Genomic DNA, 17,045 nt, shown 5'->3' on the forward strand with positions numbered 1-17,045 from the left:
TTTTCCAAGTGCAAATATGATGCAAACAGTTCATATGTAAGATTCGCTAGCTACCAACCTAGGTCAGTCTTCTTCCAGCTTCATAGATGGTCTGACTTCATATTAGTCAAGCTTCCCCAACAACACATGTGTTGGATTACTAACCACACCTTCCCCAAAGGCTGTATTGTATGGATCCATTGGGAGTTGTAGCTCAATGCGTTTGAAGGGGAATCATGTTGAGGGAGGCTGACCTATGTCTTTCAGTCACTTCTTGGAAGGGACCTGTCTGTGGGGCAGGGAGGGATGGGACACCCTGGTCGTCAAGACCCATGCTCTCTCCATTGTGTTTGTGCATGTTTGTGCTGTGCTGGTGCCGTGTTGTTTGTTCTCAAGCGTCCTGTGTTTGTCGTTCCCTTCTTCTGTTTTAGGGAAGCAGCAGGATGGGGCTGTGGAGAATAATCAGAACAAAGGTAAAATAATAATAATAATAATAATAATAATAATAATAATAATAATAATGCTCTTCCAACCCCTCTTTTGAATATTTTGAGTTCTACATTTGGATGGCAAGGTAATAGCTGGCAGCAGAAAAGGTGGATCATCTTTAAGCCTCAACACTTTAGTTGCCAGTATTCTCAATTTAGCTGTAATTTGTAGGCATGGGCAATCCATGGTTCTAAATGGTTTAAAGTATATATATATATATATATATATATATATATATATATATATATAGGGTACTTCTACCCTGCCCTTCTCAACCCCCTAGGGGGGAGTCAGGGTGGCTTACAACCTGCACAACTCAATGCCAACAATTCAACAGATAAAATACATAACAACAATAACCACAAGTTAAAACATTCAATAACAACCAAAAGCCAATCTATTGGCCAATGTTCACCGAGTTCTAAAATCCGTAAGTCCATTCAGCATTACCATAGTCCTTTCCAAATTCTGGTCATCATTACCTTGTCAGTCTGCCAGATTACCCAAAGGCCTGGTCCCATATCCATGTTTTCAGCTTCCTTCTGAAGGAGAGGAGGGTGTTGATGACCTAATTTCCCTGGGGAGTGAGTTCCACAGGTGAGGGGCCACCACTGAGAAGGCCCTGTCCCTCGTCCCCACCAGCCTCACTTGTGATAGAGGCAGGGCCGAGAGCAGGGCCGAGAGCAGGGCCTCCCCAGAAGATCTTAAACTCCGAGGTGGGACATAGAAGGAGATACGTTCGGACAGGTACGCTGGGCCGGAGCCGTATAGGGTTTTATAGGTCAAAACTTACAAAACTAAAGTTCTGGCGGTGAAAACTAGAGGGCTCTGGTCCTTTGCTTTTAGAATGTTGCTAAAATTCTGGTGGTGAAAATTTCAGAACTCTAACAAAACTTTCAAAATGTCATTATAAATTGCAGTTCCTAATTAGTTCTATCATAAAAATCTCCAATAACGAAATAATAATGAAATTTTGGAAGTTTTGTTAGAGTTGTGAAATTTTCACCACCAGAACTTTAGCAACACTGTAGAAACAAAGCAAAAGCACCCCCTAGTATACCCCACCAGAACTTTACTTTTGTAATACTTTAGAACCATTTAGAACCATGGATTGCCCATGCCTAGTAATTTGTTTTACATTGTTCGGTTTAGAACGGGACTAGGTTTTCTCCATCTCAGGGCTTGGCCCTGATTCTCAGGTCTTGACTCCTCTTCTCCCAGCCTTGGGGTGAGAACACTGCCTTGAAAGATATGCATGTATCTATATTCTCATTATTTAGTCTTGGTGTATTGATTTTTGAATGGTGTACTTAATATAATTGTGATTGATGTTTAAAGTATAATATTTCGTTATGTCTTCAAGAGCTGCGTGGTGGGAAGGGCAAAATGTTCTGGTGATTTTACATTGCTGATATCACACAGGATCATCCCTCAGTCTCAGGTTTTCACTCTGAAATTTCAAGGTCTGGAATAATTCTTGTCTGGCAACCTCAATTTGGACTGTTATTTCTTGAAATATAAAAACTTCCAAATCTGCTGTTTGGCTATCAGGGCCAGTCACTCAAATGTTGCAAAAATTGCAAACTTGCAGGTTTTGCAGAATGCTTCATGGAAATGGAGTTCACTTGAAGCAAAGGCCTAAAAGAAGAAAGGAAGAAGGACGGAGAGACCCCAAATAGATACATATTGTGGTGATATATGAGGAAAAATTTCAATTTTAACATCAATTTCTCAAATTTTGCAGATTTCTTCATAGTTGGGCTGGAAAAAAAATACTTTCTAAAATGTAGATTTGGAGAGGATGATAAAATTGACAAAATTGTCTGTCTAAGGTCAGAACTCAGAATTCTATATTCTTTAACATCTGGGTTTGAACTTCTATATATCTGATCATTTCAGATATTGATTTAAGCTTTCCATCTCTCTCATTTTTCTCTTTAGTGCTAGCAGAGAAAACATGTTTCCTTTTCATGCTGGGAAGAGCTTTACTGTTAGAGACCCTAAATTGGGTCTTCTTAGGTCCACATCACGGGAACACGTAAAGAAGGAGACAGTCCCAAAAAAGATCAAAAAACAAGGTTTATTTTAGTTTCTCCATGAAGAAGACGGACAGCCTGGCAGCATACGCAGATACTACCCTTCAAGTGACTGCCGCGCCCCTCCTCTTTTTCTGCTGACTTTTATACTCAAGTAATAAGTCATGGAAAGTACTCTCTTTCCAGCCCCTCTCCCTTGACCTTTTGATGGAAAGTACCTTCTTGTACCTGCAGACTCTGCACTTAACCACAACCTTTGAACTTAACCACAACACAACTTTCGACCTCTACATGTCACATCTTGTTTCGTAAAAACGTTTTCTTCCCTGTTGCTCCTTTTCTACAGAGAAAGGATATGTTTCTCTTTTGCTGTTAATTTTATTCAAAGCCCCTTTTATTACCGATAGATAGATAGATAGATAGATAGATAGATAGATAGATAGATGAGAATTTGATGTCAAAAATTGACTATTAACACTTGAAGACTAACTGATTGAGACTGGAAGAAACTGAGGTTTAAAATATTTGAATGCAAGAGGCAATGATGTTGACAATATTTCCCCATCTATTTTTGTAACAAGATAGCCTCTGTTTAGCCTCAAGATAGCAATGGCAAGATGACTGTATTGGCTTCTGTTCGCTCTTGCAAATATCAGATTTCCCCTAGCGTTCTGGAACAAAGAAACAATGACTGACCCCATTTTTGAAGACACAAAGGCCAGTTGGCTGTTACTCAGATCGTTCTTAAGTGTAAGGTACAGTTTCCTGGCCAAGCGAAGAAATGAAGAGAAACACGATAGCCTTTCTATTTGTAAAATCAGGCTAATTTTGAGTAGTGTATACATTTTTAAAGCCAAACTGTGTAGTGTTAGCTAGTGTCTGGAAAGCATTGAACTCTCACAACACTAAGTTGCACTTCAGAAGGCTGTTTGTTTGTTTGTTTGTTTGTTTATGTGTATGTTTGAGGAGGAAGCAAGATGTTTTAGAGGTGGATCCTAAAATTGTAGCTTTCTGAATTAGGGGACAAAGTGGGTATAAGATCATGTCTACATTGGCTACTTGATCCAGGGCATTCCAGACTATTAGGCTCCAGCCCTGCCCTTTTGTGTACTTTCTGAAAACAGAGCTGCTGTCCTTCTTTGCTTCTTGCCACTCCAACTGACTTATTGGGTCCACCGTTTGCTTTACAAATGATTTTAGCCAGGGAAACACCATAATCTGCATATTCATCAATAGGGGGGGGGGGAATAAAACCATTGACAAGTTTCCAATTGTTTGAAGTCAAATAAAGTTTGACAGATTCAATCAACAGGAACTTGGGAAGTCAGCAGTCATGGAAGTTCCATTGATCTGGTGGGTCCTATCCTTGCAAAACTAGCAACTGGATTTAGATCAGGCATGGGCAAACTTTGGCCCTCCAAGTGTTTTGGACTTCAACTCCCACAGTTACAACAGCTGGTAAGGTGGGTGGGATTTCTGGGAGTTGAAGTTCAAAACACATGGAGGGCTGAAGTTTTCCCATGCCTAAATTAGATCAGTGTTGACAGCACTAAGGTCCAAAGAAGATGCTTTTCTTCTTTAGACAGCTATCAGGGTTTTTGATGCTTATGAATTTCCTTCCTTGGGAGAAATAAAAGGTAGATCATTTATTTATTTATTTATTTATTTACAGCATTTACATTGCGCCCTTCTCACCCCGCAGGGGACTCAGGGCGGATTACAATGTACACATATATGGCAAACATTCAATGCCAAAGACACACAACAGATATAGACAGACAGTCAGAGGTTATTTAACCTTTCTGGCCACCAGGGGAGCTGTCGCTTTCATCATCCATCTGTGACACTGATGAAGTACTTCTGCATTCCCTGCATGCTTTTGCTGGAGTGCTTTGCTGGAGTCTTTTTTATGGCCTCGTAAATTAGTTAAATTAGCCTCCCCACACATAGGTGGTACCTAATTTTCCTACTTGACAGATGCAACTGTCTTTTGGGTTGCAAAGGTCGACAACAAGCTACACAATTGGTCAGAAGCTCACTCTGACCTGGACTGCCTTCAAACTCATGACCTTTTGATCAGAAGTGATCTTAATGCAGCTGACACTCAGCCAGCTGCGCCACAGTCCCAATCATGCATGATTCATAAGAAATAACCACCTAATCCAAAACCAAGTGGGAGAGTGTTACAAAAGTCCAGAATTATTAGAGTGTTGGACATTTAGAACCAAAATATACATGGGTGTATGGTGTGTGCATATATATGTGTGTATACACCCATTTTTCTTGCATCGGCATATCAACTTATATATATATATATATATATATATATATATATATATATATATATGCAGATATAGCTTCTAAAAACTACTTTGTAAAAAGATCTACTCATTCATGTGTATAGGAATGGCATTTCCCTATGGTTATGGTTCCAAAATGTGTTTCCCCGGATGTTGTTAAGTTTCAGCTCTCAGAAAACATGGCCAAAGGGCTAGTGATTTTGGAAGTTGAATTCCCACAGCATTTGAGGCAGAAAAATTAGGGACCAGTCTCCATCATTTGGATTCTTAGATTTCAGGGTCTGGATACTCTCCTCCAATTCTCATAGTGAAAGGGAAGAAACTTAGGGCAAGAGTGTTAACTTTCAAAAATGTCTGTGTAATTATATATTCTTTGTTTGTTAAGTGTGGTATTATTGAAAGTGTATTTTAATGGTACATGTTGTGCAATTGTGGTTGATGCTTACTGCATCATGCTTAATGATGTCATCAGGCGTTGCCCTTCATAACATTGTGCTGAAACATGGCAAGGTCTCTGGTTTTGACTGTAATCTCAGGAACTCAGATGGGCATAATCTGGCACCCTAAGGGACCCTAAATTGCAAAGGCACTGAGATTTTTGTTGGAAATATCTCCTGTAAAGAAGATGATTATATGTTGATATATGGTGATTATATGTTTTTAATGTTTTGTATGGATTTTAATAATGTTGTTCTAAATGCTTTTAATTGTATTTTATGACTTCTATGGCATCGAATTTGTAAGCCGCCTTGAGTTGCCTTCGGGCTGAGAAAGGCAGGATAGAAAGATTGTGCAGGTACAACTGTACCAGGAGCTCCAATTTTGTTTGCTTTGCATTGAATGTTTGTTGTAGTCCTAAGTTTCAGGGACTCTGCAGATAGGTGGCTTCTTTTGGCTGCAATCATAGGGCAAGCCACCTGTCAATTATAGTTAGGTTCTCTGGTCCTGCCCCCTTTTGGGTTTTTGGGAGGGAATAGGAGCCAGTTTTGGGTTCAGTCCACACAGAGAAGCTTTCCATTCAGGTCATAATACCAAGAGCTCCTGTAGAAAGCTTCATCTTCTACGGCTTGGCTGGGGAGATATACAGCCTATAGCTTGGCCAGGGTTATACAGCCCACAGCTTGGCTGAGGATCATACAGCCTTACAGCTCCTTTGCTGAGGGACTTCAGTCAGCCATCACTGAAACCTGAACTCCTTTTTCCCTACAAAGTCTACAAAGCTCTGCTTGGTAAGGGTCACTCGTGGAAGCCAGACGCAGTTGGTACCGGGTGTAGGGGCTCCACGCCAACAGAGGCAAAGAAAGACTGCCCAGATTAGAAGTTAAGAATTTCCCCATTAGTTAAAATACCTGTCATGAAGATAGTTCCTGTTCCCTGTGGACAAGATTGAAAGAGCCTATAGACTCTTAAGAAAGCTTTAAAGTACCTGTTTGTTTTCATTAATAAAGAACTTTGTTGAACCTTTAAGCAATCTAAAGACTCTGTTTTAGGGAAATCCAAGGGCCTTTAATCTGAGGCAGCCCCGGTGTCCCGTTGGGCACACGGAATTTATGTCCTGTCTACAGTCTTATGCACAGGCCCAGCGTGCAACAGCACAAAGATTGTAAATAAATAAATGAACTCCATTTCAACTGATGGAGACCATGACAGTTAAACCAAGTTAAGCTTGTTCTGTGAACGTTTTTGAGGCAGAAGAGGAATTTATGTGAGATGAGTGTATGAGAATGACTGTATATTTCCTTGAATAACTGGCATATGCATATGTGAATTTGAGTTGGTGGAATGTTAGCATGGGACAATAGTGCCTTTCACACTACTTTGATTCTGCTTTATGTGCCATGGCTGCATCCTATGCAATTCTGATATTTGCATTTATAATTCTCAACCTTAAACTACATCCACCAAGATTTCAGAGGATGTAGCCATGGTGGTTAAACTGGAACCACGGTGCTTTAAGTAGAATCATAGAATCAAAGAGTTGGAAGAGACCTCATGGGCCATCCAGTCCAACACCCTGCCAAGAAGCAGGAATATTGCATTTAAATCACCCCTGACAGATGGCCATCCAGCCTCTGTTTAAAAGCTAGGAACCAGTTCAACTACCTACCAAGTAGGTAGTTGAAAACCCAGGGGTCCTCAAACCTTTTTAACAGAGGGCCAGGTCACAGTCCTTCAAACTGTTGGAGGGCCAGATTATAATTTGAAAAAAAAATGAATGAATTCCTATGAGCACTGCACATATCTTATCTGTGGTGCAAAAACACTTAAAAACAATACAATAATTAAAACTATAAACAATTTTAACAAATATAAACTTATTAGTATTTCAATGGGAAGTGTGGGCCTGCTTTTGGCTGATGAGATGAGATTGTTGTTGTTGTTGTTGTTGTTGTGTGCTTTCAAGTTGTTTCAGACTTAGGTTGACCCTGAGTGAGGGCCAGGTAAATGACCTTGGAGGGCCGTATCTGGCCTTAGTTTGAGGACCTCTGTGAAAAGCCCTAAGGAACAGTAAATCCTTTAAGAATTCCTGTTTTGTACCTATGCTGCCTCCTATTGGGCAGATCTGCAACTGATGCTCCAGGAATCCAGCTCTCTGGCTGGCTGTACCCTTCTATGAAGTAAATGATACTTTAAAGAGGCATTTACATCAGATACATTAAGGCCCCTTCCACACAGCTGTATAAAATCCACATTGAACTGGGTTACATGGCAGTGTGGACTCAGATAACCCAGATCAAAGCAGATATTGTGGATTATCTGCCCTGATATTCTGGGTTATATTCCGCTAAGGCAAAATCATTGGGTAGGATTCCTGACCTTTTTTTTCTGGTGCTTCTCTCATATCAGCTGAAGAGAGAAATTATGCAGCTGAAGTTTTTTAAGGTGTTCAGAGATGGATCACCAACTATAGTTTTATGCATCTGCATGCTTTAAAGTGGTAGAGGAGCAGAGACAGTCTAATGCAGTGGTTCTCAACCTGTGGGTCCCCAGATGTTTTGGCCTACAACTCCCAGAATTCCCAGCCAGTTTACCAGCTGTTAGGATTTCTGGAAGTTGAAGGCCAAAACGTCTGGGGACCCACAGGTTGAGAACCACTGGAATGAAACACAAGGAAGAGAGATCATGAGAGAGAACAATCAGACAGGTGGCACATCCATTTGGATTACAGGTAAATCAGTGTTTCTTCCCTATCTTTCTCCAGCCAAAAAGCAAGATGGGGCCGTGGCCATGGAAATGCAACCCCTGAAAAGTGCCGAAGGGGGTGAAATGGAAGAGCGGGAGAAGAAGAAAGCCAGCGTGCCCAAAAAAGAGAAGTCTGTCCTGCAGGGGAAGCTCACCAAACTGGCTGTCCAAATCGGAAAAGCAGGTAGGGTGGGAACACTGGACAACAGAGCACAGGAATGCTCTTGAGGGTGATGGAAGAGATTTGGTCCAGCTTCAGGGGAGGTGACATGCTGTAGACAGGACTGCCTATGGTAAGTGAAGAAAAAACTGCCCATACTTAATTGCATAATAGTCTCCATCGCATAATGGAGTCAAAGAATCATAGAATATAGAGTTGGAAGAGACCTCATGGGCCATCCAGGCCAACCCCCTGCCAAGAAGCAGGAATATTGCATTTAAATCACCCCTGACAGATGGCCATCCAGCCTCTGTTTAAAAGCTTCCAAAGGAGGAGCCTCCACCACACTCTGGAGCAGAGAGTTCCACTGCTGAACGGCTCTCACAGTCAGGAAGTTCTTCCTCATGTTCAGATGGAATCCCCTTTCTTGTAGTTTGAAGTCATTGTTCCGTGTCCTAGTCTCCAGGGAAGCAGAAAACAAGCTTGCTCCCTCCTCCCTGTGGCTTCCTCTCACATATTTATACATGGCTATCATATCTCCCCTCAGCCTTCTCTTCTTCAGGCTAAACATGCCCAGCTCCTTAAGCCGCTCCTCATAGGGCTTGTTCTCCAGACCCTTGATCATTTTAGTTGCCCTCCTCTGTCAATATCTTTCTTGAATTGTGGTGCCCAGAATTGGACACAATATTCCAGGTGTGGTCTTGCCCAGCCCCTTAAGCCGCTGCTCATAGGGCTTGTTCTCCAGACCCGTGATCATTTTAGTCACCCTCCTCTGGACACATTCCAGCTTGTCAATATCTCTCTTCAATTGTGGTGCCCAGAATTGGACACAATATTTCAGGTGTAGTCTAACCAAGGCAGAATAGAGGGGTAGCATGACTTCCCTAGATCTAGACACTATGCTCCTATTGATGCAGGCCAAAATCCCATTGGCTTTTTTGCCGCCACATCACATTGTTGGCTCATGTTTAACTTGTTGTCCACAAGATCTTTTCCACACCCCTTTTTGAGGAAGACAAAATTGGTGTTTTGCCTTTCCCCATGTAATAGTTGCACCCTTAGTTTACTCCGCTAGGTGAATGAATTAAGAGTCCAATTGCCTTTGGCACTACATGGCTTGACTCAACTGGGAGCCAAGTCAAGTCCTGCAGTGACAAGGAAAGGGGGCAGGTGAGCAGGCGGGGAATGAACCATCTGCAGCTACAGAGCCTTGTATTGCTTTGATAAGGCAAGATTCTGTGCCTTAAATGAGACAAGTGGGCAGGCAAGTGAACTCGCCCACTCACTTGCCTCTCTGAGCTACATCTCATAGCTTGGAAGGGAAAGGCTGGGAGGACTTGCTAGCCTTTCCCTTCTGAGCTGCTCTTTGAGGACATAAGTTCGAGTGGGTGTCCGCTCGCGCAGCTGCACCCCCAAAGTGGGCTTTTTTCACCATATAGTAGTTGCCACTACATCATAGATGAGCCCCTTTCTCTCCCGCCCTCAAAATGTAGGGGAGACTGACAATTATGCAATGAAATACAGTAAATGATTAAATTTATTTCTCTACTTTTAGAAAAAGCAAAAGCTGGGGTTTTTTTTTTTTTGTGTGTCAGGAGCAACTTGAGAAACTGCAAGTCACTTCTGGTGTGAGAGAATTGGCTGTCTGCAGTGGTATTACCCAGGCTGGGTGTTTGATGTTTTTACCATCTTTGTGGGAGGCTTCTCTCAGGTCCCCGCATTGGAAACTGGAGCTGACAGAGGGAGCTCAACCCAGTCTCCCCGGATTCGTACCACTGACCTGTCGATCGTACTGTGGAAAAATGAATCAGTGGATGATAGTGAATCATTTTGAAAAGAATGACATCTGTCAGAAACACCATAGATTCTCACTAGAAAATTTAGTAAAATCGTAGAAACCACAAGTAACACTCTTGCATTTACAGGGGTTATAACCTATATAAATAAAAATGTAATGTTCGTTTGTGGGATTAACAGAACTCAAAAATCAGTGGGTCAATTGACACCAAATATGGACATCATACACCTAATAATCCAATGTATGTCCTTCACTCAAAAAAGTTTGGTTTTGTCATTTGGGAGTTGTAGTTGCTGGGATTTATAGTTCAGCTATAATCAAAGAGCATTCCGAACTCCAGCAATTATGGTATTGAAGCAAACATGGCATACAGGACTCCCATGACCAACAGAAAACACTAGAAGGGTTTGGTGGGCATTGACCTTGAGTTTGGGAGTTGTAGTTCACGTACATCCAGAGAGCACTGTGGACTCAAACAATGATGGATCTGGACCAAACATGGCGCAAATGTTCTATATGCCCAAATATGAACACAGATGGAGTTTGGGGAAAATAGATCTTGACATTTGGGATTTGTAGTTACTGGGATTAATAGTTCACCTACAATCAAAGAGCATTCTGAATCCCACAAACAACAGAATTGGGGCAAATTTCCCACACAGAACCCCCATGACCAACAGAAAATACTTAAGGCCATCCAGTCCAACTCTCTTCACTAGGCCAAGAAAATGTAATCAGAGCCCTCTTGACAAAGAGCTATCCAGTCATAAATATTGATAGATATGATTCACATACAGAGAGAGATATAGTATCATAGATTTGAAAGGTACCCTTAAAGAAGGACTATGATATGTTGCATATTCCAGAGTAGGCAAACAAGACACTCTCCACATCAACACTGACAAAGAAACAAGAAAGACTGTTTAACCACAAGCATATATTAAATTACATATATTAGAAACCAACACTTTTTTATTACTTTATTTTCCAGATCACCAGACTAGGCCACAGCAACGCGTGGCAGGGGACGGCTAGTGTACTATAAATACACACAGCACATGACATAGCAATTTTTCCAGGCTGGAAACAGTGGTGGCATTTGGAGATCTAAACATTCCTTTCCCCTATCTTTCAATCTTAAATATTTGCATTGTATGATGCCTTTTGGGTTGGAGAATGGCACGCCTCATGTCTCAAAGAGTTCCCTTTCATCCCACCTGATTGACCATTCCCTCTCTTTTTCAATCTCTCTTGGCAGGGCTGGTGATGTCCGCCATCACTGTCATTATCCTGGTCCTATATTTTGTCATTGAGACATTTGTTATCGATGGGAAGACATGGTTGACAGAGTGCACCCCTGTCTATGTGCAGTATTTTGTCAAGTTCTTCATCATCGGAGTCACCGTCCTGGTCGTAGCCGTGCCTGAAGGCTTGCCGTTGGCTGTTACAATCTCTCTCGCCTATTCCGTCAAGGTTAGAACTGGTGGGCAAAAGAAGACTCTTCTCATATTGTCCTCCTTAAAATTTCTCTCTTTCATTCTATAAAGGCCATCACTGGCTCTATCATTAAATTTTATTTATTTATTGTGTCAGGAGCAAACCAAACAGTTGTATTGCATTTTTAACAAACAAACAAAACACAAAGTTTGCAAGCTTGGTCGTTGATTAAATGCCCTTTGACCAGTATCTGGCCACTTGGAGTACCTCTGGTGTTACTATAAGAAGGTCCTCCATTGTGCATGTAGCAGGGCTCAGGTTGCATTGCAGTAGGTGGTCTGTAGTTTGCTCTTCTCCACACTCACATGTCGTGGACTCCACTTTGTAGCCCCATTTCTTAAGGTTGGCTCTGCATCTCGTGGTGCCAGAGCACAGTCTGTTCAGCGCCTTCCAAGTCACCTAGTTTTCTGTTTGCCCAGGAGGGAGTCTCTCATTTGGTATCAGCCATTGATTGAGGTTCTGGGTTTGAGCCTGCCACTTTTGGACTCTCGCTTGCTGAGGTGTTCCAGCAAGTGTCTCTGTAGATCTTAGAAAAGATCTATCATTAAATACAATGGGAGAACTGCCTCAAGCAGTAGATATAAGGGGAGCCATAACAGCATCTCTACCTCCTGGTTTTCCTCCTTTGACCACTCTCCTCTTCTGGAGGCCAGAATTGTGCCACATTACTAGTCCTGCATCCCATAAAAAGCATGCCATCCTTGAGCAAAATAAAGCATTTTTCTTTGCCAGTACTGAAATAAGATACAGTGCCCACCCAGGTGGGAACCATCTTGTTCCCACCAAGACAGTATTGGCTCCATTTCAGATTACAAAGTGAAAGCAATAGGGATGGGTCATTTGTACTGTGATCTGTATTTGTGGGGTGAAAGGATAATGGGGAAGGGGCAAAGAAGTGACCCCAGTTAGTATGTTTCTCTAGCATGGGCTTAAACATAACAGTATTTAGGTTTCCTATGTGCCCTTCAGTCAGGGCTGAGGCCTATTTTTCCCAGCAAGGAAAAGTGAACAGATTGATAGGCAGTCTTATAAAGATGTCAGGAGCGACTTGAGAAACTGCAAGTCGCTTCTGGTGTGAAAGAATTGGCCGTCTGCAAGGACGTTGCCCAGGGGACACCTGGATGATTTGATGTTTTTGTCATCCTTGTGGGAGGCTTCTCTCATGTCCCCACATGAGGAGCTGTAGCTGATGGAGGGAGCTCATCTGCCTCTCCCCGGATTCGAACCTGTGACCTCTCGGTCTTCAGTCCTGCCGCCACAGGGGTTTAACCCACTGCGCCACCTGGGGCTCCTAGTCTTATAGAGATGAGTTGATTCATATGTGGTTGAGAAGTAGGTGGCCTGATCCTTAATGAGCATATGGGGCACTCTGAAGCAGGGTAGGACTGAGCAGGTACTCATGTTGGCAAAGTGAGGTAAGGCAAAAGAGATTCAGCATTGTGACCTGATGGGAAGAATTACTCAGCTCACCCATCTAACCAGGACAGGGTGGTCTTATAGGTCCTGGACTCCTTCATTGGTTGAAAGTCAGCTGACCAACATCAATCTCTGTGATTACATACTTGAACTCATGCCAGCCCTAAGGTCAAAGAGGCACCTCTGTTCCCTACACGTCTCTTCAATCTGTGGTCATCTAAGTCAGTGGTTCCCAACCTGTGGATCCCTAGATGTTTTTGCCTCCAGCTCCGAGAAATCCTGATAGCTGGTAAACTGGCCTGGGATTTCTGGGAGCTGTATGTCAAAACAGCTGGAGACCCACATGTTGAGAGCCCCTGCTCTAGGTATTTGGGTCTCCAACTCACAGAAGCCCTAACCAGCTTGTTCAGTGGTCAGGAATTCTGGAGCTGAAGTCCAAAGCACCTGAAGGACCACAGGTTGAAGAGGTCTGCTATACAGGACTTAGCACACAGGTGGGCAACTTGTGTCCCTTCTGATGTCATTGAACTGCAATTTCTTCAACCGTCTTATTACCTGGGCTGTCTAGCCGGTATTGCACCACCTGACATCCACCGGGAAGTATCAGCCAATAGTGAAAGGACCAAGGCAGTGACATCTCCAGCTCATCCCCTGTTTGGGTATCAGTCAACACGTCAACGACTTAAATCAAGACATACTTTTCTAAGATCTACAGAGACACTGGCTGGAACACCCCAGCAAGCGAGAGTCCAAAAGTGGCAGGCTCAAACCCAGAACCTCAATCAATGACTGATACCAAATGAGAGACTCCCTCCTGGGCACACAGAAAACTGGGCGACTTGGAAGGCGCTGAACAGACTGCGCTCTGGCACCACGAGATGCAGAGCCATCCTTAAGAAATGGGCTACAAAGTGGAATCCACGACATGTGAATGTGGAGAAGAGCAAACCACAGACCACCTGCTGAAATGCAACCTGAGCCCTGCTACATGCACAATGGAGGACCTCCTTGCAGCAACACCAGAGGCACTCCAAGTGGCCAGATACTGGTAAAAGGACATTTAATCAACTACCAAGCTTGCAAATTCTGTGTTTTGTCTGTTTGTTTTTGTTAAAAATGCAATACAATTGTCTAGTTGCTGATGACACAATAAATAAATAACCTGGGCTGTCTAGGTAGATATCTACATGTGCCAGAGATGGCAATGAAGACCCAAAGTGGAATACTCTGGATCAGCATTGTCGTGGATCGCATGACCAGCTACCAAACCACCTTGGGGGCTGGGTGGTGTCTCCACTGATTGGCAGTATCTGCACCCCCAAGCCGACCTGGTGACTATATTGTGTCTATACAGCCTAGCAGTACCAAAAAAAGTTTGGCATTGGCAGAGTGCCACCCCTATTTTGCTGAACACTACAATTTTTGTGCCCAGTGGGGACTGCAAAACTCTAGTCAATGAGGATACATTAGATGCCATCCCCTTTCCCAAGGCTGCCCAAGGCCAGGTGTAAAAATCTACAGCCACGTTCAGAATAAGAAGTGGCGCAATTGCTTACAGTGACCCAAAGTTTGATGTATCTGGTGGCTTTTTTTACAACATTGGGCAAGTCTGTGTTAAGCACACTTCTTCCATGTTAAGAAAAATTGATCTTGTTTATCACGTGGATGCCTACAGTCTATTCACGTCTGAACAGACTGGTCATTTGACCTGTTAGATGGGCCCTCTGACAATTAGAATACGAAATACAACAAAAATTATTTGTTTTCTACACTTAGAATCATAGAATCAAAGAGTTGGAAGAGACCTCATGGGCCGTCCAGTCCAACCCCCTGCCAAGAAGCAGGAATATTGCATTTAAATCACCTCTGACAGATGGCCATCCAGCCTCTGTTTAAAAGCTTCCAAAGAAGGAGCCTCCACCACACTCCGGGGCAGAGAGTTCCACTGCTGAACGGCTCTCACAGTCAGGAAGTTCTTCCTCGTGTTCAGATGGAATCTCCTCTCTTGTAGTTTGAAGCCATTGTTCCGCGTCCTAATCTCCAGGGAAGCAGAAAACAAGCTTGCTCCCTCCTCCCTGTGGCTTCCTCTCACATATTTATACATGGCTATCTAGCAGTCTGACTGACAGTCTGACTGACTGAAGACCCATACCATTGGCATTGCATTGAAAGTCCAAGTTAAACAGAGAGGGGCAATTGCTGGAGGCCCCAGGCATGGGTTTTCCTTATTATCCCATAAGGAGAAATCTAGTTGCGACTAAATGATTAGATGTCTCTCTCTCTCATGTACACAAATCTTTTTCATTTCAACCACAGAAAATGATGAAGGATAATAACCTGGTTCGACACCTGGATGCCTGTGAGACCATGGGCAATGCCACAGCCATCTGTTCGGACAAAACTGGCACCCTCACCACCAACCGTATGACTGTGGTGCAGTCCCATTTGGGTGATACACACTACAAAGAGATCCCTGACCCCAGCAACCTGACATCTAAGACACTGGACCTGCTGGTGCATGCCATTGCTATCAACAGTGCCTACACCACCAAGATACTAGTGAGTGGAGAACTACTATCTCTCTGTCTTGTTCTGGATTCTTCATGCTGTTGCAATCATGTTTAGATGGGCCAGAGCTATGATACTGCATGTAGCCACTGTCCCCATTCTGGTGGCCACTAGAAGTGGTTGATTTGAAGTCCCACCATATCCAACTGGCACAGCAATTGGCTATGTTGGCTGGATATGAAGGTTATAATTAATGACATAAAGACATCATTATTAGATTGTTGACCCATGGCTATTATTTTGCAAGGCCAACCCCAACCATTAGACAAAGTGAAGGAATTGACTAATGAAGCAGATGATGGGAGACAGCGGGGGGAGGGGGGGGCTTCCCAGTTTTTTGTCCCATTCCAACCTAGCCTGTTGCTTCACATATGGTAAAGCAGTGTTTCTCAATCTTGCTAATGCCGCGACCCCTTAATACCGTTCCTCATGAGGATGCTTGCCATAGATGCAGGCGAAACGTCAGGAGAAATGCCTCTAGAACATGACCATATAGCCCGAAAAAACCCACAAGAACTTATATTGGAATATCTCTGCTTAACGTAGCTTGATGCCAGTTCAAACATTTATTTATTTATTTATTTACAGTATTTCTATTCTGTTACACAGTGCGTGTTTTAACTCAATGTCCCAGTGCCCAAAACCCAGATGCAAAAACCCTCAGACTAATAGTCAAAGTGAACAGAAAAACTTTATTCCCTTTACTTTGCAGAGATGAAACAAAACTGGCATTGTTGCATATGAAAATCAGCAGTGCAACATATTTACACAGTCTTTGTCAGAAGCATAAAATAAAGCTTCTTCACAGCAAATGAGAAATAAACCTGAAGTAAAAAGCTATTTCACCATCAGCATCCCCTGCTGAAACTCCACGCTGGTGAAACAGAACTCCAGCAGCAGCTCACCAGAAGTCCAGCATCCACTACACTGTATTAAAAAAAACTCACTTATAGCCCCTTGGGCATGGCACAAGATTGATGCTTGACCTGCTTAGTCAGCCAAACAAGATAATGACAAACAATAAGATTTTTCTTCACATATATACTTGTGTCCTGCAAAGACTTACAGTAACATATTCCACCCTTTTCACCCCGCAGTACATATACATGGCAAACATTCAATGCCATAGACACACAACATATATAGACAGGCACACAGAGGCTATTTAACATTCCAGCTTTTCATGAGGGTATTCTGGCCACTAGGAGAGCTGTCGCTTCCATTTGTGACAATGATGGAGTACTTCCTCATTCTTTTTGCATGGTTGCTGGAGATTTTTATGGCATCGTAAATTAGGAAATTAAATTTAGGAAATTAAATTTCCTACTTGACAGATGCAACTGTCTTTCAGGCTGCAAAGGTCGACAGCAAGCTACACAATGGCTGGAAGCTCACTCCGACCTGGGCTGGCTTCGAACTCATGACCTTTCAGTCAGTAGTGATCTTAATGCAGCTGACTCCCAGCCAGCGGCACCACAGTCCCTGTTTTTTTCCCCAAATCCTGGGAATAACAGTTGAAAGACACTCACTGATGCTTTTCTGTTAGTGAGCTCCAACACACATCAGAAATAACCTCTGTTTTCAAAATTCCCTGCAGAGTGGAAGCAGTTATCAAAGCC

At 42.9% G+C, this 17,045-nt stretch overlaps 1 protein-coding gene across 8 annotated transcripts in view; it reads left to right on the plus strand.

The window, feature by feature from the left end:
• The window catches only part of ATP2B3 (ATPase plasma membrane Ca2+ transporting 3), a 210,096-nt gene that overhangs the window by 142,568 nt on the left and 50,483 nt on the right, over positions 1-17,045 (plus strand). For 6 of the 8 annotated variants that reach the window (XM_060763174.2, XM_060763169.2, XM_060763177.2 and 3 more), the window contains 4 exons: positions 411-452; positions 8,007-8,171; positions 11,204-11,418; positions 15,175-15,417. In XM_060763174.2, the coding sequence (XP_060619157.2) occupies positions 411-452; positions 8,007-8,171; positions 11,204-11,418; positions 15,175-15,417 (665 nt within the window). The remainder of the gene's footprint in view (positions 1-410; positions 453-8,006; positions 8,172-11,203; positions 11,419-15,174; positions 15,418-17,045) is intronic. The other 2 variants (XM_060763172.2, XM_060763176.2) reach the window with 1 other exon arrangement.

Source organism: Anolis sagrei, chromosome 2 (assembly GCF_037176765.1).
Source record: "Anolis sagrei isolate rAnoSag1 chromosome 2, rAnoSag1.mat, whole genome shotgun sequence".
NCBI classification, from domain to species: Eukaryota; Metazoa; Chordata; class Lepidosauria; order Squamata; family Dactyloidae; genus Anolis; species Anolis sagrei.